General features: G+C 40.9%; 1 protein-coding gene across 2 annotated transcripts in view; it reads right to left on the reverse strand.

Moving 5' to 3' along the window:
• Positions 1–7,866: 7,866 nt before the first annotated feature.
• Positions 7,867–27,678, reverse strand: part of LOC113174242 (protein shisa-8-like) — a 66,955-nt gene continuing 47,143 nt past the window's right edge. For both annotated transcript variants that reach the window (XM_026378100.1, XM_026378186.1), the window contains 2 exons: positions 19,102–19,218; positions 7,867–13,345 (listed from right to left, as the gene is read on the reverse strand). In XM_026378100.1, coding sequence (XP_026233885.1) covers positions 12,849–13,345; positions 19,102–19,218 — 614 coding nt within the window. In that variant the 3' untranslated portion in view covers positions 7,867–12,848. The remainder of the gene's footprint in view (positions 13,346–19,101; positions 19,219–27,678) is intronic.

Here is a 27,678-nt window from a genome sequence, read left to right on the forward strand (position 1 = left end):
AGACATCGCAGCGAGCAAAAGACAGAGAGGCAGACAGAGGAAACAGAGAGCGATGGAAACACAAACAGAATCAGACAGAGGCAAAAAAAGAAGCAGACCAGACACAGAGGAATAACAGCACAGAGGCTGTGTCTCCATCTGTCTGCATTACTGCATTTTATATTATTCTGTTCATCAGTTTGCTGCATCTACTAGTATTTGTCACCTCGATCCATCTACCTTCATACTTTATTCAACAGTTTATCGAATTTACCTAAATTTGCTAGATTCCAGTGTTTTCTTTGCTGTAGCCTTTTGCTATTTGCTCCTGCTATGTGACATTTTGCTCCTAACAGAGTTCATGAAAGATTGAGAGAGGGTGTGGGAACGAAAAAACAGACAGCGGGTGGTGTAAAAGCTTCAGCATCTCTGACTTTGTATTCTGCTGCTGTCAAGTGTTGTTTTAATTGGAGCTCGACACAGCAGTCAGATCCTCACAACCTGACCCCAAAACAACAGATACCCACCTACACACAGCTAGATACAAACTCACTTAGTGAAGAAAATGGTGCAAAAGACTGAAAACCACAACGAGGGTCGAGTGATAAGGCGCTCCACTCCAACTCCATGTTTAATACTCTAATAACTAACAAACACTGTACTCTGCATATTACTAGTTATGAGCATTGAAGCGCTAAAGTTTCAGAATAATCGTCATGATTATAATCTTTAATCCTCCACTTCGAGAGGAGATGGGATTTGTTTAGTCTCTAAAACAATGTTGATTATGCGCTCGAATGCCTTGGCGTTATTATTTCTCATTCAGCAATCACAAAGACAGTGGAATTGATTTTAAGTCAAGTGAGTGCGATTGGATTGTTTATTGTGGCACAGAGAGTGAAGCAGCTCAACTAACTGCAAAGCTGAGCAGCACTGAAAATGAATTCAGCTGCTCATATGTGCCAGATGTATTAGCAAGTGTGCCTGATTAAAAGGTGCGACCTGCATGGGCAATCAGTACATCTAAATGTAAATCTACTCTGACATTAAACAACAGAGACCACTCGACCACCCTTTTGTTTCGTATGTGCCACTGACCTCCACTGTTGTTCAGAAACAATGAAGAACTGTGAGCTGCATCGCACAAACAGCAAAAACTGAGATGTTTTAACCCTGGAAAAGTGCAACGTATTGCGATGAGCTGCTTTGGATTGCAATAGATCATACAGGTGTACCTAATAAAGTGGCCAGTGAGTGTATGTGCGAGACAAAACAGCAGATAAATGGTGGTAACTGAGTGGAAACATGGCAGCTCTGAGTGCGGCGGTGGATTACTTTAAAATGACACTAATGGAGAGAGAAGTGATACAAAGGTAATCACTGAGTGACTGGTTATTAATGTTTGGGTTAGAACAAAAACAAGAGATTTAGACTGTATTGTTCAGATATTTAGTGCTGGTTGCTAAAATGTTTGATGCTCACTAGGTTTTGTCTTTTGATAGTTATGTTTGTGTACTCAAATGGATTTCCACACTAACCTGAACTTCCCCCTACCTCCTTTACCCTTACCCTGCCTTGTATCTCACTTGTAAGTTGCTTTGGATAAAAGCCAAATGACTAAATGTAAATGCAACAGCTGTTTTAAAAGGATAGATAAGATCCAGCTCTCTCATTACACACTGTTTCACTGTGTCACCATTTCTTGTGGTGGCTTAAAACCACATTTTGGAACTGGACGTTTGCTGGTTCAGTCACACCAGCAAAGGTTTACTGGAGAAATAAGAGCTAACATATATGTACAGACACTCGGTGACTGACTGCGTTACTAAGTGGGCTGCTGACTGATGACTGACTGATTCATGGGCTGGGAGTGAGGTAATTTACTTCCAAACAGTTAATTGAAAAGAGCACACACAAACACTTACTAGAGCCACTTTTCAGCTACCCTCCCTGTTCTGTATGTGTAATAAGACCTTGATCATTACACACAGAGTGATTAGAGATGTGTCCAATCACCATGAATTTCCTTAAATTTAATTACTTTTTTGTGCACAGGGTCTCGGCTCCACCTATCCATCAGGTTTGATGATACCAACCTCTCCATCTCCCATCATTTCCCCTTTAAAGCAGATGTATTGATTGGGGCGAGTCATTGTTTTATGAAGTACTATAGAGTGCTTGCTTGTGTTTTTATTGATTTTATATCCCCATTGTTCTGGTGCTGAAAGCAAGTGGATTTTGACTTTTCACTGTGATAATAAAAACCGAGGTCCCTTGATGTAAAATGTCACCTTAACTTTTTTTTTTTTGACAGAAATCTGTTAAATAAATTTTACCTTTAAGAATTGTGCTTCATGAAAAATGAGTTGAACAAAAGCTGTCAATTAATGATTTATTAACAGCTGAGGTATTTTAAATTATTATTATTTTATATGGGCTCTGGCAAGCGAGGCAGGTCAGGCTGTTGAAGAGGGAAGCGGTGGGGAATAATTGGCACAAACCGGTAGATTTCCCGCCAGATTAGAGCGGGAGGGACGGGTGAGTGAGATTTAGATAGATAGATGGAGTAGGAGAGTGTTCTTCCTCAGGAGGGCTGCAGTTTAATTGAGTTTATGAAGCAGTGGATGGAGCAGATTGATGGAGGACATCCATCTAATAGCACAGTGATCTCTGTGGAACTCCATCCTTCTCAGTCTCCATCTTTCACCTGATCCTTTTCTCCTCTATTCTTCCTCTCTTTATCTCACTTACTACCCTCTTTCTCCTCGTTTTAAGATGCCTCTTTATTCTGCTTTCTGCCCTCTCTGCATGCTAACATGCTCTGTGCCCAGAGTCTCTATGATACTGTTTCAGTAACTATAATCTCTTTATACTGTCATTTCTCTTTCTGGGGCTAAAAGTCTGAAACCATTTTAAAGATTCTGTGTAGATATTGACATAAAATAAAACATTTACTCTGCACAGTTTATAGGTGACCAATAAGTTATGATCCTTTAAAAACTGCACTTCTTTTATTGGCCAAATTTATAACAGATGAACAACGGCTGCAAAGACGTTAACATGCTCAGTGCCACAACTTTGCTTTAAATGTGACTAAAAACCTAGAAATAGTTTACATGCCACAACTTCCTGTGTCTCTGCACAACAGGAGAGAAACACAGCTGTTCATTATCTCCCTGTTCACACTGAATGAACAACAGCATCAACAGCTTTTCCCCCTTTTTCATGTCTCGTCACCCAGTAATAAAGCTCAACTTATGCTTCTGCACACTTCTGATTGCTCTCTTATGAGCCTTTATACTTGTGTTTGTCTGTCTATACTAGGTTTCCATAGCAGATACTGTAGAACAGCAGTTATTTAAATAAAACACCACAGTGAGAAGATGTTGTAAGCCTGCATTCATCAGTGTGTGCACAAGAATTAGAGGCTGATGTTCAGAGTCATTCTATCCTCCCTGTGATTTTAATTCTGTGCCCTACACTTCTTGTTTGCCTTGATGCTTCTTAATAAGCCTTATTTACCTGTTCCAGTTCTGTAAAGCCTCTTTTATATGTTCAGCTGCTTATTAATTACTTATTAAAGCTGCCAGCGTGCATTCATATTCATATCAAAAACTAAAATGCTCATATACAGTGAATGCCTGATGTGGAAAGCCAGTGAAGAGCAGGATGTGAGGAAGCTAAGGAAGGATAAACCAGGGAAAGAATAGACGTGAAACACCTTTGGCTCTCTGTGTCACTTAACCCATCAAACCACCAGGCTCAGCACTTCCCCAGCTCTCCTTGGCCCCATTTCCAGCCATGAACTCCCCAGGCGACCACAGCATTAGCTGGATTAACCTCGACTCTCCCACTGCTCACTCTGGTTGTCTGCCTCTCTCCTGCAGCACCTGATTCAAAGCTGTCCTTTAGTTCTTCCAGCCTGTGCCAGTCTGGCGGTCTCTTCATGCACAGCTTATGTGACATTCTGTCAGTTCTGCAGCAAATGTGCATGCCTCGCACATTCTCCCTCCCTGTGCGAAAGGAAATGTCATTTGCCTTTTCTCTCCCATTTCTTTTGTCCTTCCTTTCTTCTCTTGGTTTATCTAGCACAGTGCCATTCTTGCGATCATTCTCTTTCTGACAATATTTCTCCAGAGAGGGCATATTTCCTCCCCTTTTTCCTCCCTCTGGCTTTTTGGTGTTTTTTTTTTCCTGCATTCATTTGGGTCTCTGTCCTGTCATTATCACCTGCAGCTGTGTCAGCTCCTGTCTTATCTAGTTCTGTCAGGTGCTGGTTAAAATCCATTCATCGGTAGGATGCACAAAGGTGAGCTGGTAAAATGCCAGTGCTGCCTTCACAACGTAATGGGAGGAATATTTTTGGCTGGACACAATGTGCAGTGCCAAATGTGTCTTGATTCATCTTCATCTGACTGCATGTCTATCCACAGTAGAAAAAGATAGTTGGTGGGTCTGCTGAAGTTTTATTTGAGTCTTGCGTTGCCGTACAAGTAAGCCCTCGTGCCTTCTGAGGTAAAACAGTCTATGAATAATACTTAAGGGGGACAAATGACTGAGAAAGTAGAGAACATAACTGTCAGTAGGTGATGTTATTCTGGGAGGATGATACTGGACAGTGGTGTTCGTGTTCAGAAATACTGAAATGTAGAAGCTGCTGGGACCAAATATGCCAATAAAAATTTACTTAACTTACCTGTCACCTAATGTGGACAGGTTGTATAGACTAGTTAACAGTGCTGACTAACAATATGTTTATTTAGTTAACAGTTAAAAATGCTCCTTTCTGGGCACCAAGAGGTTTAGATTTGAGAGTTCCCACATTAGTATTAGCAGGATGGCTGAATAAGTAATGGTAATGCAATATTCCAGTATTCTCTGACCTGAATACAAATGTTTATACACTGGTGCTGAGCCCCAGGATGTCTGCCATGGGCGAGAGAGAGAGCGAGAGAGAGAGAGAGAGAGAGAGAGAGAGAGAGAGAGAGAGAGAGAGAGAGAGAGAGAGAATTATTGTGGACATGGTTTGTGGCGTTTGGCTTTTTGCTCTCTGTGATGGATTTGGTCCAAACCCTTGAGACACACAAATGAACTGTGACATCTATGACAGCTGGAGATGATGCACACTACCCTGCCTGCAAACACACAACACACACACACACACACACACACACACACACACACACACACACACACACACACACACACACACACACACACACACACACACACACACACTCGAACTCCTATATTGCCACCACATACTGACTGTTGGACACACTGATACCAAGTGTGAATTATTATTTCTAATCATTTCACTGTATTGTTAACATCTTTATTTGGCAGGTCCAAACACCGGTTTAGCTGGTTTAATAATCTCACAACAAATCCACAAACTACGAGGTTGGTGGTTCTGTCTCTGGCTCCTCCACACCAGAAGTCAAATCATCCTTGCAGAAGATACTCACCCCCAAGCTGTAATGCTTGAATGGCAGCTGTTACCAACAGTTTCTCTGTTTTAAAGAAGAGGCGGTTGTAAAACTGCAGCCTATTTGCAACTGAGTGGCCAAAATGAGCAACAGCTAGAAATAAAATCCGTCTGAGACAAGGTCAAGACAGTCGACGACTACAAACTTTGTTTTGTTTTAGTTGCACAACATTTCCAATATTTTTAAAACCCTTCCATCTCATAATCTCCTGCTTCTATCTCTCTGGACAGTAGGTGATACTGACCCCCAAGCTGTAACTGCAGTGGGCGACCATGCAAGTCTGTGTTTCCCTCTTCTAGATCTACCCTCCTCTTTGCCTGCAGCCACAAACTCAATTTAAATCTGCCTTATCTTAATAATCTATCACTCAAACAAGTCAGGACTACTGTTCCCAAACTACTAGTCTACTCGTTAGGACCATGCTGTCCAAGCCACCAAACATTTCACAATGTCTTTAGCAGACAAACAGTATCCACACATCAAGATAATCCCACAAAAATATCAGTCAAATCTCGTCTACAACCTTAATTAGCTAGTTACCACATGTTAGGCAGCATCTAGGCCTCAGGTCTGTTTGACAATTGATTAAAATAAACTCAGCTCCACAGACATAAACTTTACACATGTTGCAGTTTATAGTTCACTCTATTATTTGGGTTCTTACCAGGCACACGTCCTCTTCTGCTGAGCCATTCACTGAAGTTGGACTTCCTGTCAGCCATGACTTTCACTACCAGCTTTAGGCTCCGCCCTCTGACCTCTTATACCCAAATACATCTATCTTCTTCCTCTCAGACAGTTTCTACAGCAAAAAAGTACTCCAGGGAACTGTACTGTATGTTCAACAAAAATCACAGTCCACTGTGTTTCTGAGCACAGTACAAAATCTGATCTTTAATTAATTAATGCTGTCACTTTGAAAACAGTCAGATTGTAAGAAAATAACAACCAATACAAACAGGAAACTGATTCTAGGAGTACTTGAGCTTTCCTGCTTGAGCTTATCGAGCGCTTTTCTTTTATCACTTGATAGCTTCTTGGAAGATTTAGGATTTTTTTTTTTTGCTGTTTCAACATTTTTGTCCTGCAAAGTGGGTTAAATTCAATAACCATTCTCTGATGCACAATCGCTGCAGCTGGTAATGGACAAAACAAAGCTCTCTGATGCACTCTGTCAATATGAAATAAGTCTGTCTCTGTCTCCGTGTGAAGGAAATGAATTCAGACAGGGCCAAAGGAGCTGGAATTAATCTTCAGTTATAGCCACAGAAGCCAAGGAACAGTGGACATGTGGGCATATCAGTTTGTGCTACTTGATAAATCCCAAACCTGTGCTTTAATGCGTTACCACTGAGCATTAGTTCTTTTACATGGGTGTGTGCACAGAAGGGATTGGTCGTTTGACAGGCTGCAGGAAAGAAGGCGACGCAAAAGGTTTTATGTGCTGTCGGATGACATCACACACTCAAAGGCTGTACAACACACACACTGCCAGCTTGCTCATAACCCACAGGAAACACACCCAGCCAAATCCCAGATGATGTCAGAACAAATTAAGTGGTAACGCGCCTCTTTGGGAGAGCCAGACTTTAGGCGGTGTATAACATAGAGATAAGGTGAGGAGAGAGAAAGAAAATCTTCACATGGTCAGGCTGAGTACAGATGCGATGGAGGATGAGGATTTTTTTTGGTGACTCTCTGTACTCAGTGTTTTGATGTGTCACTTACCAGTAAACCTGAGAGCACAGTATTCAGCGGGGAATCAAGCGCTAAATCTGCCAAACTGGGTCAGATGAAAGCTTGAAGCAGATCTTTTTGGGCTGATACTTGTAGGAGGCGGCAGCTTCCTTGCCAGCTCTGCCGTGAGTGTTTTTGTCACAACCATTTAATTAGAAATCTTTTGAGGGGAAAACCTTCATTCTTGGACAATACTGTATGTCCTGTTTACATCACCAGTCTGCGGCTGTCCAGTTAGATATAAGACATATAGAGATACTGGAGGTACACAAGGTCATGGTGACTTTGACCTTTGACCACCACAATCTAACCAGTTCATTCTTGAGTCCATGTGGACATTAGATTGTAGTGTTCAAAGCATTCCTGCTAGGCTGTCTCACTTTCTTGCTGAGCATTCAATGACGCTCCGTCTGCACCATAAATATGCATAACATCCAGCAGCACATAAAGAATTGAACTAACCATCTGTCAGACTAGTCCTTTAAGTAACAAATGCTCCAAGGTGAATCTTTGTCAAAGACAAAACTAACTTTTTCTTTGGATTTCTGCACATAATTCTGAGAAGAAAAAAGAAAACAGTAGACACAGGCGTGATTAACATATGAATGCTATATTCTTGAAAGATTTATTCAAACAGGACACATGGGCCAAATGTGTATGAGTGCCTATAGACATTTCAGTCAGTCAAAAATGTATTTATATAGCATTTTGTATGCATGAAAATTCAGTTCAAATCCCTCCTTCCCTAAAAAAACACGTCTAGAGAAATTTGACTTGAGTGACAGAGTGACGTCAGATTGCCCAGTCTGCTTTATGTCTATAAAAAGCCCTTATATAAGCTGAGTATTCAACAAATTTCACAGCAGACAAGTGGTACAGCATACATATATACACAAGTAGTACATAGCAATCCAAGGCAGCCTAATGCTGCCCGTTACAAATTATCATGAAACAACGCATGATTTTTTTTTTTCCATTTTTTTTGCAGATGTAAAAGCTGTACAAGTATTCACATCTTTTGTATTTCAGCTAATGTGTTGGCAAAGCACTTGGATACAATGCAATATCTTTTAACATTAAATACATGAGTGCATGTATACCATACAATTTAACTCAAAAGATCACAAGCTTCAAACATATGACATCCTCTGGTGGTAAGGAAGGGTGGAGGGGCTGCAGGGGCTGCAGGGGCGCAGCCACGCGTCTAACGTCTGGAAGCACTTTTAACTTTCCACTGGTCAAATTAATTTTTTTTTGTTTGTTTTTGGTAGAAGCCCAATCATTGAGAAAAAGAAAACACAGTACAAAATACAAACTTACAGAAAACAAAGAAACAATTGAACCATACACCATAATCTATATATTGCTAGGGATCATGGAGCCCAAGTATGTCTACCAGGTTGCATTCAGATAACCTCTGGTAGAATACTTGCATTGATTCTTTTATATCGAGGAAGTTGTACAAACAACAGTCAGTTAGCTCTGTAATGAGCGAGCAATGCCAGAGTCTGTTATTAATCAGGAGAGATTGAGTAAATGCACTCTAAGCTGACGATCCAAAACAGTCTCAGCATTCTCACTGTTTTGGATGTTTGAGCATCAGTTAGGTGTACTCAGTTTCTCCTGATTCAAGGCTTTTGGTCCTGTTTCATACCACAAGGTTGTGTATGGAAGATATTAGTGTTACACTTGCGGTTCCTTGTTTCATATGTGTGTGTGTGTGTGTTTGTGCCATGTGTTCAAGTATGTACATTGTCCATTAGAGAGGCAAAACTGTGGCTCATCTATTTATTCAGCTTTACCAACTGTTTGTTTCAGCCAGTCCTTTGCCTGAAGAGAGTCACAGAAGTCCATCCAGCATTGAAGACAAAAATCCTGGATGCTAGACCACAGGGAAATTAACACCAAAAAGGTGTCACTGGTTCTCAGCACATCAGCATGATTGTTGTGTGCAACTGTGGCACCTCTGATGCGGATCTCCCAAAGAGCAAGACGATATTCACGAAGCAGCCATTCACAGTGCTCATTTCATTTGCGCTGGCCAATTGTTGTGAACCGTGTCAGCCAACACTGTGTGAGTCGAGAAGAAGTTGCCGTCTCTTTAAAAGTGCTCGAAGCCCGTCCTCAGGCTCTGCTTGTCCTGAAGCACTTGTTGTGGAATTGTTGCAAATCCCGGTGCCAGCGTTGCTATCGGGTAAAACCTCCAGTGCTGTTTGTTAACACTTGCAGTACAACCCCAGAGGTCAGGCAGCGGTTGAGGAGTTTGAAAGGGTCCCAACCACAACAATAACTTCAGTGGTGTACAGTAATTGTGCAGCCACAGAATGCTTTTGAAAACTATTTGTTTAAGAATATCATGGAGATAAAACCCAGATGAATGCTTTTAGACGGCCCAGACAAATCAGAATGAAAAACAACCATCGCCATATCAGCGACGTCCATGCAAACCCATTCCTCTTTTCTGTCTCGCCTCTTTCATTCGCTCCCAAGCCCTCTGCAGAGCCCACTCTTTTGTTCAGCTCTCCCTTTGGTATTAATATCCACACTCTCATTAGCACCCACCCCTAAACGCAGTGGAAGGCTCCGGATAGACATACAGACAGATAAGGCTGGGCGCTTATTGCTTTACTGACGCATATTGCTTGTTTACTCACTGTCAGTCCTTGTTTATTCTCAACCTCTAATGCATTCTGAGTGATTAAGGACAAACCCCACAGAATATTTTGGTAGGGCTTTTAGAGGCCAGAAAGCTTTTCATATGAAGTGACCCACTAAAAGTGTGGCACCTCGTGGGGATAAAAGTCAAAGAGACAGGGAAGCCATGCACAAGGAACCTGCTGCAACATGGTACATTACATACTGTGCAGAAGCGCTGCAGTATTCACACCATGCAGATCCCGTTGATGAGCCCCATTCTTTGCTGATCCCTTATTACAAAAGCATGCCATCAGCTCTGAGCAGCTTGCCTAACAGGTTTTTCACATCTTGGAGAGGTAGAGTGGAGAAGCCATTGCAGCATCACAAACCAGCATTATATTGCTAATTTATTCTCTCTCGTTAAAGTTTTACTCTGTCGCTCATTTTATTTGCTTGTGTACACTCACAGCTCCATAAAATTGAGATGCAAATTGGAGAATCTGGTTGGCTGACGCTGGCTTGCTTGTAAGTAAGAATCAGTCAGTCTGAGAATTAAAATCTTTTTTATATCAAATCCACTTTTTTTTTAAGGGAGGCACTGGCAAATCTCTGCATATGCATAATACATAGCAAAGCATATGGTCATTCGTGTCCAAGCCTGTGTTTCAGAATGCAGATTTGTGTGTGAGTGTGTCGATGTACCAGGGAGGAAATGTGGAGCCTGCCATGTTGTGACTGGCTCTGTCATTAATTATACTTCTCTCCCCTATACACACACACACACACACACACACATTGTAAGAGGACTCAGTGAGAATATCATGGTTTACAACAGCTTGGAGCACTGGGTACCAAACGCCAGATAAGTGCTTGGTAGCCGTCGCTCAGCCCTCTGTGGACACAGATACACAGAGAGAGGTCACTGGGAGGTTGGGGTGTGGATGACAGTGTGCTGGGAGGCGGGGAACAGAAAAACAGACAGAGAGCAAAATAAGTCAGACAGAAAGAGAGAGTGAGAAGAAGTGCTAAACGGTGTGCGACTCCAGAAAGTGCTGCTGTTTGATGAGGCTCCACCACCTGTCTGATGTGCTATGGCATGTGCCAAGTGTATGCACTGCGACATAACTGGTGTCCTTAGGATAACAAATGAAGGTGAATTCAATCAGTCAGATGGCTGTTGGACTATTCTGTGTGGTGGAGGTGAGGGATTTTAAATGAATTTGTAGACTGCCATTGCACCCATCACATCACATATTAACAGCAGCTCCCTTATGCCTGAAGTTTACTAATGCTTGCTTTGGTGTCTTGCCCAAGGACACCAAAGCATCTGACTTGAAGAAACCAGGAGCTGAACCATTGTTTTACCAAATCATGATCTAATTTTATCCTGTACATACGTCATTACATTTGCTGTGGCTAACAGGCTGCTCATGCTACACATTTTTTAATTTATTTTAAGTCTACACACAATGACAGGATTTACAACAATAAGTGACTTCTGGGACATTGTCTACAATATGCAGGTGTCAGGGAGCTGCTATTAACATGCAACCTTCAAGAAAGATGGATTGTCTGGATCTAGAGGTATTTTCAGACCACAAGGAGTACCTCTCCAGAAGAAGGACGCTGCTGGGTTCAGACATCATCAGCTCTAACCAAAAACAAGTCTTCAACATAAGCTTACCAGTTAATAGCCAGCTACCAGATAAGCCAGGTGTGGTGTTGGCTGGTGGTACATATTTCACTTTTGGTAGAAGCTGTACACCTGCAGAATTGCCACCTCCATCTAACCCCTGGTAGGACAGTAAACAAGTAAACCCACCAACTTTTTAATATTCAACTGTCTGGCAAAGAAGGGGAAAAGGATGTGATTGGTTTGGGTTCTTCCCACAGAAGAACAAGCCAAACAATGAAAGAGCCTAATATTGTGTACCAGGTGAATCAGTACTTAAACTGTTACACTATTCATTACTGAAAATTAAAGTCACATTTGCTGCTCAGACCTGACTTGGGTCTTGGGTCAGATCTTACGTATGGACCTGTGAAGATAACTGACAAGTGGTACAGACAGGAGCGACTCTCATGACTTTGTAATGACCTTTATCGATACATGAACCTTCTTCTCTGGCATCGTGACCCAGCCTGGGGTTTCATATTGAGATAAACACCCACAGCAAGGGAAGAGCCGGTGACTGGAATGACATGCTTACCAAACCAGAATAATACCAACATGAGAGCTCGCTTATTCGTCTCCCCAGTTTCTGACGAGAGACGAGGATGTGTCAGAGGGGGGTGCCGTCGTCTCTGACGCTGCCAGAAACCGTCTGTAGTTTTTGACAAGTGTGTTGTGTGCATGTGTGAGCACACGTTTCAGATCCTTCTCATCTCATTTGCCTCTGGCATAAGATGAACAACCCCCCACCCTTCTCCCTGGTATGAATTGCCAGACTGATATCTCACTCCTGTAGGGCTCGAGGGCAGTGGGAGCTGACAACACAACTGCACTGTGCTGCCGAAAAACCAGTCTGAAATACGCCCCAACCAGCCTCTCTGACTGTCTCAGAGTCTGAGCTGGTTTGTGGGGTGAACTGTGTCTTGTATGTGGGATTTAAACATTTGTGCATGGTGAAGTGGTGCTGCAGCGCAGGGCAGAATGTCTTTGAGGTGCGACGGGGTTGAGAGGAGAAGGAGGAGAGATCTCTGCCAACCCACCGAGAGGCCACTCAATTATTTAGAAGCGCCGCCAGGTTCAAAGAGTCACAGCCAATACCTGCCGGTTCGCCACCTTCACAGCTTATCTGCTGCTGCTGATTTAATCCAGTGGTCTTAAAAGAACACAAACATCACTCACATTATTATTAATATTGTCAACACTGATGAGGAAAACGCAGAGTTAAAAAATTCCAGATACGATATTTGCCTCTCGCCTTTACGGCTGTGGATATAAAAGATATCTGAGCATTTCCCTTTTCCTCTTCTGTCTGCTCATCCATTCACCCCCTATGTTCAGACTGTGACCTCTGTCTTGCTGTTGGTGGGCAGTCCCTTGTGCTTAGGGTGCATGTGGGGCGAGTGGCCGTAGGCCAGCGGCTGCGAGAACAGCTCGGGAAGCGTCTCGATGCTGAACTGCCTCTTGTTGGAGTACGCCTGGCGCCGGCTGTTTTGCTGGTGCAGCGTCTGGTGCTGCTGCTGCTGGATGGGGTGGTGTGGCGGCCCCTGGAGGGTCATGTGCTGGGCTGCGGGGTGCTGGATGTGGCTCTTACTGGGGTCCCACGCTTTGAAGGCTGAGCTGGAGGTGAGTGGGTGGGTGTTGGTCTTGGAGATCTTAGGCTTCGGGATCTGGGAAGCATTGATGGTGATGGCCAGGGGCGCATGGATGTCAGGGGGCGGAAGGAAGGGTTTGTCCTTCGGGTGGAAGTTGATTGGCTGGAAAGTGGGAGGGGACTGGCGGTGGGTATAATCTACCATTGGGTAGCTCTTGTAGTAGTCTCTTGTAGTCGTGTCTGGATGACGGGAGAACAGAGCGAGACAGAAACAGAAACAGAAACATGGTTAAATTATAGCTGCAAAGAGTTAAAGAGAGTGATAAAAACAATCACTGGTGCATGTGGGTATGAAGGGAGCACATTTGAAAATGAAACTGGTAATGAGGGCAAAGTTCACTTCACATCTTTGTCCTTTCATATTTATATATGCACCAGGCTAATTAAACAGCCAATTAGCTTGTGAGCACTTGTGTTTCTACCAAACAGTTGAGCTTATTGTTGTTCTACAATCACCAGCATCATGATAAAATAATGTATGTGACACGTTCAGTTAGCCACACAGGTGAGCAAAGACATAAACTAGGTGAAACCTGCTGGGTGTACAGTACTGAACACGTCCATGACAGAACAAGTGTTTGTGCACAGTGTTTATTAAATGGAGCTCTGGACTGTACCAACACCACCAGGAAGGAGGAGGAAACCGACCAAATACCGGAAAAAGCAGCACGAGCGAGTGGGAGATTTGTAGGGAATAAAAATAGAGAGGGTTCAGGGTGTCAAGTCAGATTAGTGCAAGCTCCCTGAGTGGAACTCGTCTCGTAACCGCTGCACCACCACCCTTCCTCCACTCTCCACCCTCCACCTCATGCACACTCCGCCCTCTCTCACAACCTTGTTTTCTTAGGCATGTTTTACAGTTATGTTCCTTCTTCCTGGAGAGAAATAAAAGTGCCAGAGAAAAACAAACAAACAACAACACAATAAATGTTCTGTTGTATGATGTTTTCTCTCTTTTTGTCCACTCGGACTCGGAATCTTTCGATATCTCTACGACTGTTTATTTCACAATACAACAGCTGCTATCAGCTTGTATTGTATTTTTAATGACAGTGTGACAGTGAATGTGCGCCTGTATGTCTGATATGATCTTTATTACCTTCCAAACAGGAACATAATAACAGGATTATGTCAATAGTTTGGTCATGTACAAAATGTAAAACTTGTTGAGAGTAAATTGATGTACTGAATGTGTCTGGCAATTCACCGGGTGTTTATATCTATGTTTGTTGGAGTTCATGCTGTTAAGTGTTACGTGAAGCATAAATGCAACCAGAAAAAAAGGACAAATAAAGTATGTACACATACATACTGCTATATTCCTCTTACTAACAACACAGAAATCAGTTGCATGTAAATTATTTCCACTGCTTATTACAGTAAAGTTAAAGTTGCAGAATTCGAGCTTAATAATTAGAAATTAGTTCAAATCTCTGGTCACGTTGGACAAATCTGTGATGGCACAGAAACAATGAATTAACCAAACCCTTCTTTCCCACTAGAGCTGCTGTTGCTGTCCGTTCCAGTGTTTCCGCACATGTTGCCAGCAGGACCACCTGACTGCAGAGTCCTCTGTGACAGGATCACGTGCTTTCGTCTCCATTTCACTCTTCATCTGCTCATTCTCTCTTTCTCTCTCTCGTTTTCAGTTGTTTGTCTTCTGTTTTGTGTTTTGTGTTCTTCAACAACATCAGCGTTCGCAGCCCAAAGCGAAGCCCGTTGGCCTAATCTAGGCCAGCGCATTATAACTGCATTAGTTAGGCCCTCTGAAGCAAAGTTAGCCCACATGCTGGATTCTGTTTGGTGTATTTTTAATATCATGTAATTATGTTTGAATAGTTATTCTGAGGGAACCCGCTCAGTATGATGTATTTAAACACACATCATAATGGGATAATATGAGCTGAAACTATTATTTTGGAAATAATCTACATGTTATGAGGACTATTGGCACATGATTTGTAATTTATCTTTTATTCCCATCAGCCTATATTGTCTGTTTAGCCTCTTTCTGGCCTTACTAGGTTGTGTAGAACACTATGTCCCAGCCTCATTAACATATCGTCAGCTATGTTAAACTGCTCTCAAGCTCCTAAACTGTCAGTCTTCTGTTCTCACTGTACCTATCAGATGTTGTCTTACACTGAATACATTACTACAGTCTTGTACCATCAACATCAAGTACTCAATTCAATGCATGGCCCCATTTCTTTAGTTTAGGGGTTAAAATTTGAAGAAAGAAAATGTGGAAGAGCAAAATTCCCTGCAGCAGAACATAATATTGAAGACAATCAAAGACACAACTTACAATTTGTTTCTCAAATCAGAAAGTTTTCACCTCATTAAAATACTGTAGCGAAAGAAGAATTATGCAAACTGCAAAGTGCATTGCTATGTGTTTCCTCATTAGTCTCCATGGGTACAGTGATCATTGCCTGTAGAGAAACCCTATCCTGAAGAGCAAAATATAAAAAACAACTTTGAACCAGAAGAACTTCTTCATCTTCAAAGGCAACTGTTGGGGAATTTGAGATCTCTCATTTTCACGTGGACTTAAATCCACTAAACTCCACCCATTATGGGACCTGAAGCATGTAGCTGGACGTGCAGCAGCCACACTCCAGTAATTGTTTAAATTTTAAGATGGAGTTGAGTCGAGACAATTTTTAGGTTTCCTTGTTGCAGTTCGATGTGTGTTTTTAATCAATGGGTTTGTAAAGATGTTGTTTACTTAACTTCTTAGGTTTTAATTAAAGACTTCAGGCACTCTTGGCATCAGAAACTGGAGTCCTGGCATCCTCGCAGTCAGTCTATCACACCCTCTCTCCTAGACAATCCCTTCACCTTCTGCCTTATGTCGTCTTTCCTGTACACTTAACACTCTCTGGACACTAACCTGGGTTGTGTTCATCTCTTCTTTTCTCTGTTCATTCTGTCTGTCCTCTCACGTTCTCAGTCTCCATTCCAAACGTCCTCATTTCAGATAGATGTGCCAGAGCTGCCTGGACCAGAGTCCTGCTTTTCATCCTGGCACAGCTTTGTTACCTGAGCTCTTCGACCTGTTTTGCTTTGCCTCTTTGCTTCTTTGCTATCTTTTGCTTATCCTTACTATCACTTTGTCACCTTGTGTATCTTCATTTGCAAGACACTTTTCAGAAGACAAGCAAGAGGTGTTCACTGCTGCATTTGGTCCCAATGTGTTTGTAAGGACTTTAAAGCAGCTCGGTCCAGATACCTGCCGTTTCACCTGGCAAGTGGTCAGCTGTCCCATTCAAACTGTTGTGTGTCCTAGCCATGACTTTGTCCACACAGCCAGGACCCCTGGACCCAGTGGCTTGTTTATTGCCCAGCAGGAGAACTGATAAGCATGTGTGAAAAGATGATTGGATTGGAGAGTATTTGTTTTTCTGCGTCTAGTCTGTGCTAACTTTCTTAAAAGGAGAAACACAGAGGCGGTGAAAATGTTAGTATTGCTTTTCTATTCAGTCTTAAATGAGCGTTTGACATTGTGGGAAATGCATTTATTCACCTTATCGCTGCATGTTAGATAAAACTGATTGATGGAAAATATGAAACTATGGATCCAGCAGCTGTTTAACCTACATAGTGGGGTAACATCAATTGTGGTTCATTCAAAGGTAACTGAATTCATCCAGGACACGGGGGGGGGGGGGGGGGGGGGGGGATCAATCTCCATCATCTCACTCACGCCAGGAAAGCAAATAAAACTAAATTGTTATGTAACAATATGAAGTTTCAGTTTTGTGCTAGCACCACACCAGAACTGCCCTGGGACAGAGAACTAAACACAGAACAGTGTGGCTGTATATATATATATATATATATATATATATATATATATATATATATATATATATATATATATATATATATATATATATATGTATATATATATGTATATGTATATATATATATATATATATATATATATATATATATATATATATATATATATATATATATATATATATATATATATTTATATATATTTCGTTCTGTGTTTGAGGGAGACAGAACGAAAAAAATAAACTGATGCCAAACAGCTCACATAGAAAAGTTCATCGTCTGCGTCTGTGTCGTAAAACAGAGACTGAGTACCCAGACAGAGCTCAGAATGAGGAGCATTGCGCCTCAACGTGTGAGGGATTTGTTATTTTGAAGTATTTTTCAGAGGAGTGTTGCTGATGCTCATCAGTCAGTGGTTGGGAGGTTGCTGGTGCTGCAATCTGCCTGTGTTTCTCACTCACTGAGCAGAATAATGAGATGAGCTTCTCTCTTTCCTTCTCACTTCCCTTAGCTCATTTTGCTGCCTTCACTTTTATCTCATTGTCTTATCCTGATTTCTATTCTATTCTTGATTAATATGAACATTTATACCAAATACAACTGATAAAGTTCAGTTGTGCTGTAACCTCTAATGTAAGTCATCAGTTAAATGTCTTAATGGCTGCAATGTGAGCATGTAATTACTGTAGATTCCATTTATTTATTAAAATTATAGAAAGAATAATTATAGAAATAACACAGCGAGCCGACGGTTGGTTATGTGGCCATTCGGGGGTTTTGCAGTACGTTCTTCACTGTTGATACTCTATTGAATGGGATGTCCTCTGTGCTATCAGAGTTATGATGTCTGGCATGTTTAAGATGAGTTAAGATGCTGCTCTACAACCCCACCACATTAACTGAGATTTGACCTTGTAAGTTGTTTTTCTTGACATTTATTTATTTGCACGCTGTTTCAAAATTGGTGTCATTTTAAAAAATGGTGGTGCACAAAGATGTCTTACAAATTGGTGCAAAATCGTGTTGTATAAAATGGTCAATACTTATTGAACCACCCAGACCTCTTGTGACCTGTCTGCAAACATCTGCATCAAGAAACAATTGCACATGAAAACAAAGCCAAGAGTGGCCTCAGTACATTTAATCAGTTCTTCAGAGGGTGAGTTGTGTCTCTTACATTACACACAGGATCAATTTCTAGTCAGAGAAGTCATTTTTCTTTGTCGTTTGCTTGCATTTGAGTTTCCGTCTGACCCAGACAGTTTAAAGCGGTGCCATAGACAGCACTGTGCTATGTGTGGGTTGTTTGTGACAGAATAAAACCAACTCAAGCTGTGTTTTCAACATTGTGTGTGTGTGAGAGAGAGTTTACACAGCTACTGTAGCTGCTAATCTCCTTCTTAACAGTGACAGCTTTTGGGGTGAAGTGAGTAATATTTATCTGCAGCAGACAGACTAAAAGTTGGGGTTGTTTCTGTTATTTCACGTGTGCTGCTCAGTTCACAAAGGAAAGCCTGAACAGCTTTTCCCTCCAACTCAACAAAGAAAAGGTTTCCTCCATTTATGTGACAGTAAAGAACATTATTTCTTCTCTCAAACACCTGCACAATTTTTTGAAATATTGTTTTCCAGCAATATAATCACATGGTGGAAGAAACAAACTGTATATTATATAGGGGGCGACTGTTGAAATAGAGGTGGTTGGATGCATTTCTTTCTCACGAGCTGCATAACTTGGTCATAATATTGACATCACGGCTGCTGTAATGCGGTTATATTGAGGTTGAGGTAATCCCAGCAGCAGCGCTCGAAGATGAATCATGATCTAACATGGCTGGATGAGAATCCATTATCCTAATGGGTGCTTGCTCTCGCTTATCCACTTTCCTGCTCAGCATGTACATCAGTATGTGGACATGCAGCATGTTTCATCACTGTAATTGAAGTTTGTTTATACTGTACAATAACCGGCAGCACTGACCTCTGTTCCATAAGCTTGTGTTCTGTATCTGTCTTGTTAAACTACTACATCCGTAGTTTAATCCATTTATTTACCTGCTGTGGATTCTCTGACATATTGTCTGTCTGTGTGGTTGTAAGTGTGCAAGTGTTGGTGTAATCCTGCTCACCCACGGCCTTGAGGGAGGTGTACTTGTTGAAGCCAATTCCCAGGTTGTTGTGAGGGTGAGACAAGGCCATGGCTGGACCCAGGGGAGGCAAAGCTGCATTGTTCAAATGATTATGATCTGAGGCACAGACAGAGAGAGAGAGAGAGAGAGAGGAAACAAAATCAAAATCAGACAAAGAAAATGTAAATCAGTTTATGCATCCATCAGTTAAGTGTTATGAGAAAATACTCAAGAGGCAGCTTCTACTGTGCATTACAGAATTAAAAAAAAACTCCCTGAACTCTGGTTCAGACCGATTCGGACTTAAGATGATGGGTTTGTGGGACTTTTCATTAAAACACTCAGTGCACCTCCACGTTATCCAGAATGTGACATAAGATGATCTTTTAGGGAGAACGGATGTAATGATTCGCTGGGGTTCAATAACCATTTCTATGTGCCCTCATTACGTAATGTTTCTGCTCAAAATAACAAATATTTTAATGAAGCCTTTGGAGGTTCAGGTTACCCAGGACAGAGTTGGTGAATAAAGCACAACAATGAGATATTACAATCTGTCACACACTAAAAAACTTTACCTGACATTATGAACAAACAAACATAAAGAAATCAAACTTATGTTACGATGACAGTTTTGATCATATTGTAAATCAACTGCTCCTACAAACATACGTAACATTGCATTAATAATTGATTAAACACACAGTATATTGATTTTATCAACACTGTAGGTTCATGTCTTAAACTGATTCTGATGATCTAAATGTTACTTAAGAAGATTTAAAGATTTATCTTCTCTTGCTGAGGTTGGTTCAGGCAGAGCTTTAAGTAATTACATTAGCTGACGGACTGGCATCAGCTTTTTCATTCATGATTTACAATCAATGGCTCATTGATTCTGTGTGATCACCAGCTGACTTTAACATCCAGTCTTACGTGCAGCAGCTAAGATCCTGTGGATTTAACTAAACTTGGATGCTCATGTCAATACCTGTGGAGGGGGATCAATGCTGTTAGAGGAATCCTCTTTGATTTTAGCATTGAGTTCCTTGAACTAACTGTGCCTCAATACTTTGTGTTGATTTGTGTTATTCTAAGATATTAATACAGGAAATATGATAGTTTGTCCCAGTGTCTAAGGTTCTGGATTTGAACGTTTGTCAATGGGAAATGGAGTTTCTGCAGGTAGATGGCAATAAATACATTTTAGTAGGACAATTATTCTTCTAAACAGAGTTTAAAGCTGCACTTATCAACATTTGTACAACAATGTTTCTGGTAAAACACAGCATATTGTTAAAGAAAGATTTAGTAACAAACCCACAAAGAATTTTTTGTCAAGTAGCATGAAGCTGGAAATCAATTCACCAGGGCTCAAATACTAATGATGTGAAAACCTGTAAAATCTTATAGATGCGAACATGGTACAAAGGTCACTGGGTTTGACCTTTTCTGATTAGCTTGAAGGCGACGCCTCTCTAAAAAACATTTAGAGGGGAATTTCTCTGTACCTCTGCCAGTGCTGTTCTTCAAATCAGTGTAACAGAGGACTTTAAAAGCACCTCGCCACATTAAGAAGAGTCACGGATCAAATCTCCACTAAAGTTACTGTACATACTGCAGCTTTAAGTTTTCATTTGAAAACTATATTAGAGACTACAAGTAAATTTAAAAATGATGCACTAGTGTTTGAAGATGTTCCTCAGAGCAACTATAGCTTTAAAAACACTCTGAGCTCCAGGATTACCTCATTCCTCAAAACCTGTTTCCCACAGAGAAATGAAAGTACACACACATGCACTTTCACGTACATTCACAATCAAACACAAAAACCTGACACCCGCATCCACTAGCCCCATGATGACTGAGACGCATCGGTGAGAATGAAGCGAGGGGGGAAATAGGAGAGCGGGCGAGGCAGGGAGAAAGCCAGAGAGCGAGGCATGTGACACCGGCGCTGACTGATTGAATTAGAAATAGATCTTCACCTCCCCGTGTAATTGATATGCAGCGATGACACGCTGTGTGCTGCGTGGAGTTCTTTGTGTTGTCGTTTTATATGCGTGTTGCTGCATGTGTGTGTAAAATGTGGATTGTCTTGCTGGTAGCACCTGCTCTCCTCACTTGTTCATCTTTAAAAACAAAACAACAAGTAAAATCTTCATTCAACCACAAAAAGAAAAACTAACTGCAACAAAAATCTGAAAACTGTTGTGTTTTCAGCAGCTTTGTGATTGATCACTTCATAGCTTTTGCTCTTTAAGTGTCCTACATTCACATTTTTTTGTCATCCAGCATTGTCTAGTGAGCCAACAACACTGGAAATAATGTGAAAGATAGAGAGGGAGAGATGCAGTGAAGACCAGAAAGAGAAAGAGAGCGAGAGAGTGTTGACGGCAGAGCTAGACAAGGGGGGAAAAAATCAACTAATTGATGGAAAGATCTCTGGCTGGTCTCCAGTTTGACCACAGGGCTGTTCCTGGCCACCAGTGAGCGAACACACAGACAGAAAGAGAGGGATCTTGTTGTGTTATTACAGTTTACTGCTTAGTGTCTCTTGTATAGTTATGAGTCATGCAGTGTAACGGATAAAGAATATCAGATACGGAGGTCGTGGTTTGTGTTGTTGGTTATTTTTGTCAAATAAAAACACTTAATGTTTTTTTAAAGTGCTTCATGACTGCTCTTGTTTCTCCATAAGCTGTATGAAAACGACATCAGCTCAGAGAAATAGCTGTTCTCCGTGAAAAGGCCTCTTCACGTATTAAGTATTAGTAAGTATCTTTGATAAACCAGAGTTTGTCACTGGACGAATTAAATACTAACATGTAATTAAATGGTATTACTGTAAATAAAACTTGATTGATCATCAGAGAGATTATAACTAATCTTCAGTCAATGTCCTTTATGTCCCATTTTTAGACATTTCTCAGGATAAATAAAAACCTTTGTGCTGCTTTCATGACAATCTGCTCGCCTTTTTTTAAATATCAGGATTCTTTTTAACACTCAGAAATGTGTGTAGATGAACTTCCTTTAAAACAACGTGACACAAATTAGAAATGCTAATTCACATAACTGCAGCTTTGGGAGTATTAATAATGCTTAAAATAGGTACGTACATAAAATAGTCTTAATGTTTGTTGATTTCTGAAAATAAAAACTTTAATAGAAGGGATGAATTAAACTGGAGCTTATTTACACATCAAGCACATGTGCAGATTAGCATGAGTTTAGAGTCATGCAAGGCTAATAATCTCCACTAACTTTAAAAGGAAATAGATAAATAAATTGTGTTAATCTTTTTAATTATGTGTAATGTGAAACCTTTTAACATTTCACATAACTGTGTTCATTAGGACTAAAAAATATAATGATTAGTGCAGCTTTAATGTTAATGTTAAGTATGTTGTTTTGCTCCAGACAAAATGTGAGATCACACATTTATCCTTTATCTGAGGAGATTATTTAATTTGATCAGATGTCAGGTCACCTTTTTGTTTCATGTGCAATTCACGAGGCTTCATGTCTTAGTCACTTTGGTGTTATTCAAACCATCATATTGTAAGAGACGGAGAAGCCCGTTGAAAGAGAATAATTTCTCTCCTGTATTCTGTATTCTTGAATAAGTTCTCTCTGCATGTCCTACATTCCCAGTGTGTGCTTTTTTTATTTATTTATTTATTTTTTGGATGTACTATAGTATGGACGCCTCAGAGGAGAAGCACTCACAAGAATTCAAATTTATGTTTATTAAAGTGAAGCACAGGAGGAAAGTATATGATGGTACACGGCATATGTACCATCATACACAGTGTGTATAAGTGTGTGTGTGTGTGTGTGAGAGCGAACATAGGAAATATTTGTGGACATGTTTTAGTGCATTTTATATCCTGCATGGCCTCTGTGTAAGTAGCAGTATGCATACTTTGTTGTTACATGTGCATGCTTTCCTGCCAGCATGCATTTGTTTTTATTTGTATGTGAGTGTTTGTGTGTGTGTGTGTGTATATGTGTGTGTGTGTGTGTGTGTGTGTGTGTAGGCAGGCAGCAGAGTACCACTGGGTGATGGCCTAATTCAGGAGGGCTCAACATCAAAGAGGCTGAATGCTGCAAGGGCTTCAACCAGCCTTACTCTGACATGACTACTGTCACAGAGAGAGCGAGAGAAAGAGAGAGAGAGAGGAAGAAAGCCAAGTAGATGTGAGGAGGGAAGGGCTGGCGTGGGTAACAGGGAAGGAAAAGGAGAGGAGATCCCTGTGTTGTTTAATGCATAGAGCATAAAAGTAGTTGGGATACAAGTCTGAGGAGCCATGCAGGCTACTGTAGGGCGCACTGGATGAACATCCAAGTGGCGTATATGTCACATCGTTTTCTGTAAGTGTATGTAAGACGGGCATGGAGGGGGGGAAATGGAAAACACAGAGGGCAGGTCATGAAGGAGAAGTTTACTTTATCACACATGATGGAAAGGTGGGGTTTCATTTTAGTAGGTTATGAATTCATGTCCCCAAATGAATGCACTAGCTGTCGTCTGCATGTTGACAGGTGTTCACAGTCAAGCTTTTTTTAGAAAACAACCCTTCAATTTGCAGTTTTAATTGTTTATGTGATGGATATTTCCTGGTCATTAATGCTGAACTACGCTAATGTGCTGTTGGCTGCAGCTTTGTTAGCATACAAGCACGAGTGAGATCAATATTTGAAATAATAATAAACTTTTCCCTTAAACAGTATTTTTGCACTGACAGCTCAACATGTACATGAAATGTGATTAATATGGTGGCTAATTACAGCATCACTACACCTTATCTCTTGGTCTTTTGGAAAATCCTTTTTATTATGGGCTACTGATGCGATGATGGAGTGATAACACATAACATTGTCAGATACACATGTATTTTTATTTTCTTTGCTGCATTTAAGGGATTGCAAGCATCACAGCACCCTTAAGTGCTGTCTTTGCATGTTTAAGCTTTCAGTGGGTGGCATGTGTGACATATGGCCCTCCTTCATTAATATCGTTCTCAGTGTGCATGTAACGTGCTGCAGTCCCTCTAAATCACGCAAGCAACTCATCCAGAGAGTCTGAGCAGATGCTGTTTAGCAGAGCTCTCTTTCCACCTCTCTCTCCCTTCCTTCCATATCCTCTCCATGTGTTTTTTAATCTTTAACTCAGTCTCTTTCCTTCAGAGTCGCCTATCTGGTCTGTTAGGTTTGTCGTCATATACCTCTTCTGTTACCGTCTTTACATCATCTTCCTTTCTTCATCTCTTTTGTAAAAAATGAACTAGACATAAAAACCAAAAACACTACTGCTTATTTTTCAATGCTGTTTCACATACTGCAATCACAGTACCATATAAATACTATAATACTGCCAATAATGATGCCTGTAGTTGACTCTATAGTGACTTTAGTGTTGTGTGAATTAAAGCAACTTGCTGGATGACTGTTGCCAGGAACATCCTGCTATTTCAAGTACTTTGACAACAGAATTAGAGGAGTTATAGTTAATGGGGACATTCTTGTCAGCATTACTACAGCTTGAATAGCTGGAACTCTTAACCTTGCACAGCAAAATAATAAAAAGGCACATAACAAGAGCCTGATGAAATGCCTGGAAAGTGTAGTCACACCCTGGCTTGCTCTCATTCAGTTTCTCTCTTACCCACTTCCTTTCTTTAGTCTCATTCTTGTATGTATATATGGTAAATGGAGTAAATTGAGTTATTTCAGTACACTGATTCCTCAGAGAAAATCTCCCTTCCTGCCATCCATCCCTCTCTCTCTTCTTATTCCCTCTCACACACTCTATTTGCAGGGTAAACAAGGGCTTATCCCAGGATAACACCATTATCTTCTGCTTTTAGCCCACACATTGAATGCATTGAGCTTTGGCTGCCTGTCTGCTCAGCACTTTATATAATGCAGTGGACCGCTATGTATCTACACAAATACAAAGAGAAACACACTGGACTGGAAATAAACACAGGGGATATGAGATAGACACACTGGACTGGTAATAAACACGGGGATGGACAATAAATTTGACTTTTAAAACTTCCGAAATGGAGAGAAAGGTGGAGAGGTGGAAAAGAAACAGATGAAAAGCAAAGCAAGGAAAATACTGTAATGAAGGCAACACAGCGTAGATACTGAATTAAGAACAGGGCTGTTTAATGACTTCAGATAAGTGGATAAGTTAATGTGGAGTCTTATTTCAGCCCCAGTGATGAATGTAGGTCTCATTGAAACCATTCTATGGTGATTATCTGCATTTTAAATGTTTCACTGTATTCATCCAGCTAACCGTGTCTGTCTGCTCCTTGGTGCTGAGCAGGTAGGATGATGTCTGTGTTAGAGGTTTTAGGGGAACAGCTGCCTGCCAGAGCTGCAAACACTAATAATGAGGAAGATGACAGGATCTGAAAGATGCTAAAATGCTCTTTTGAGCTGAGGCGAGCTGCACGTCTCACTAGGATGTTACCCAGTCCTCTGAGCCACTGTTAATATATAAATATTGATTAGTGCAGCTTCAAGTAAGCAAATAAAGCGACGATGTAGCACAATATTCCGAATGATAGATGGCATTAGTAAAAAAAGATGGAATATAAAGGGAAGAGAATGACAGGGGAGTGGGAGAAGGACATGAACAGATAAAGGAGAGAGCCGAGTGTGTCCCTCTTGGTTTGTACCTTCCTCAGAAGTGTGGCTGATTTCAGCATCATAGACAGAATCACAAACAAAAACATGTTGACTTTTTGTAGTTGCAGTTATAACGTGCGTTTGCCTGTGTGGTAATTAGTACTTGACGCGGTGTGCGTGCATGAGGGTGGATGCCTTTCATTTTTTCTTGTGCTTGCATGTGTGTGTTATGTAACACTGCGAGTGAATCTCTTTATTCCATTATTTCTTTTTCACTATCTACAAAGAGCTGCTTTAACTGTGACAGGCGTCTAAAGTCCCTCTGGCCTCCCTCAAAGTCACCATGACTCATTCTCTCCCTGTTTCACTGCCTCCTTCTCGCTCTCTAATTGTTCTTCAAGGAACAACAAAGCAAACCCCTGGCCACTGCTTCTTAACTTCTGGGGATTCAATTATACAAAAGAGGTAATTGTACTGCAGTCTTCTAAAACTCACTCGCTAATCCACGGGCGTTTACTGCTGACTTTTTGCGCCCATTTTTGTCTTTGTCATGTTTGTGTGCAATCTTGTAACTTTGTGCTTCACATTCTGTATCTGTGTGTGTGTGTGTGTGTATATATATGTGTGTGCATCATTACTGTGCAATTAATGTGTGAGTAAGTGTGTGTGTGTGTTGTATAATCATCTCCAGCTCCCTTGAACAGCTGCAGAAATTGGGAGAGGTAAAGAAACTCTTGTTATGCAACAGGACTCAATGGGGCTCATATATTAAACTAATTTGCCTGAATGAATCTTTCATGGAGAAAGTATTTCACAATAGTTGACTAGTAGAGTTGAGATCAGAGGATGTGTGTGTGAGAGAGGTCAAGTGAGGGTCATTTCTATCAACAGACTTGATAGAATAGAACTCCTAAACTATATTGGTGTTGAAATGTCTTGAAGACCAGTTACTGAGTTACTGAGTCCTTATCTTTGACTTTTATTCTCTACATGTACACTTGTTGTACTCCCAATCTTCACATCAGCTGATACGTAGAGTTCCTTTTCCTCCCTGAACAGATTTGAATAGATTTAACAAACTCCTACTCTTACATTTCTACATCTCTGTGAAGAGTGTAAAGATGTTACCAGACATGCAGGTGTCCTCTTTATTCTACCAGCCGAGCTAATGAATTCATAAATACCGGTGTGGTAGGTCTGTTTACGTGTGTTTTTGTTTCAGTATGTGTAGGCTGCTACACAAAATGCATACAGGTAGATCGTTGCTTCCTGTACTTAGAGAACTAGTGAATTATTGAGGTCATCTGAGTGTTGAACATGCCCTTTCATCACTGAAGCCAAGCAGCCCCGGGGGCTTCACTTCACACTCTGAAACTGAAACCAAAAGGCTTTTCGTGGAAGGGTGAAACTATTCTGAGTGTTAGGTGAGATATATCTTATTTAAACAGCACTGAATTTGCTGTGCAGTGCTGAAAAGATTCAGTCTTTACACGAGTGCTGCTGCTCAACAAAGTACAAAAAAGCTTTGCAAACATCTCGTGTTTTCCTTCCTCCATTCCAGGCTGAAAAAACTCTCATGACAGTGGTACAGTAAGAAGGGACTGGACAAGTTACACTTAAGGACTGCAAAGACAAAAATAACCAGCAGCTGCACTTTCTACAGCTCAGTTTGCAGAGGATGAGAAGGATGGTTAGACATGGACAACGTAGGCTGAAGAACCTCCACAGAGAAGTGGAGGTAAATGAACTTGAAAAAAATAAAATACAATAAAAAAATACACTTAAAATGAAGCTAACTTCTCTAAATACGTAGTTACTACATGTATCCTACAAATATCAAATATTTTCATGTATTATTTATTAGGCTAAGAATACAAATAATAAGCAGTGTCAGGTCTGGAATAAAGGATTTAAAGCCTACTTCTCCTC

The sequence above is a fragment of the Anabas testudineus genome, chromosome 8, assembly GCF_900324465.2.
Source record: "Anabas testudineus chromosome 8, fAnaTes1.2, whole genome shotgun sequence".
Taxonomy (NCBI): domain Eukaryota; kingdom Metazoa; phylum Chordata; class Actinopteri; order Anabantiformes; family Anabantidae; genus Anabas; species Anabas testudineus.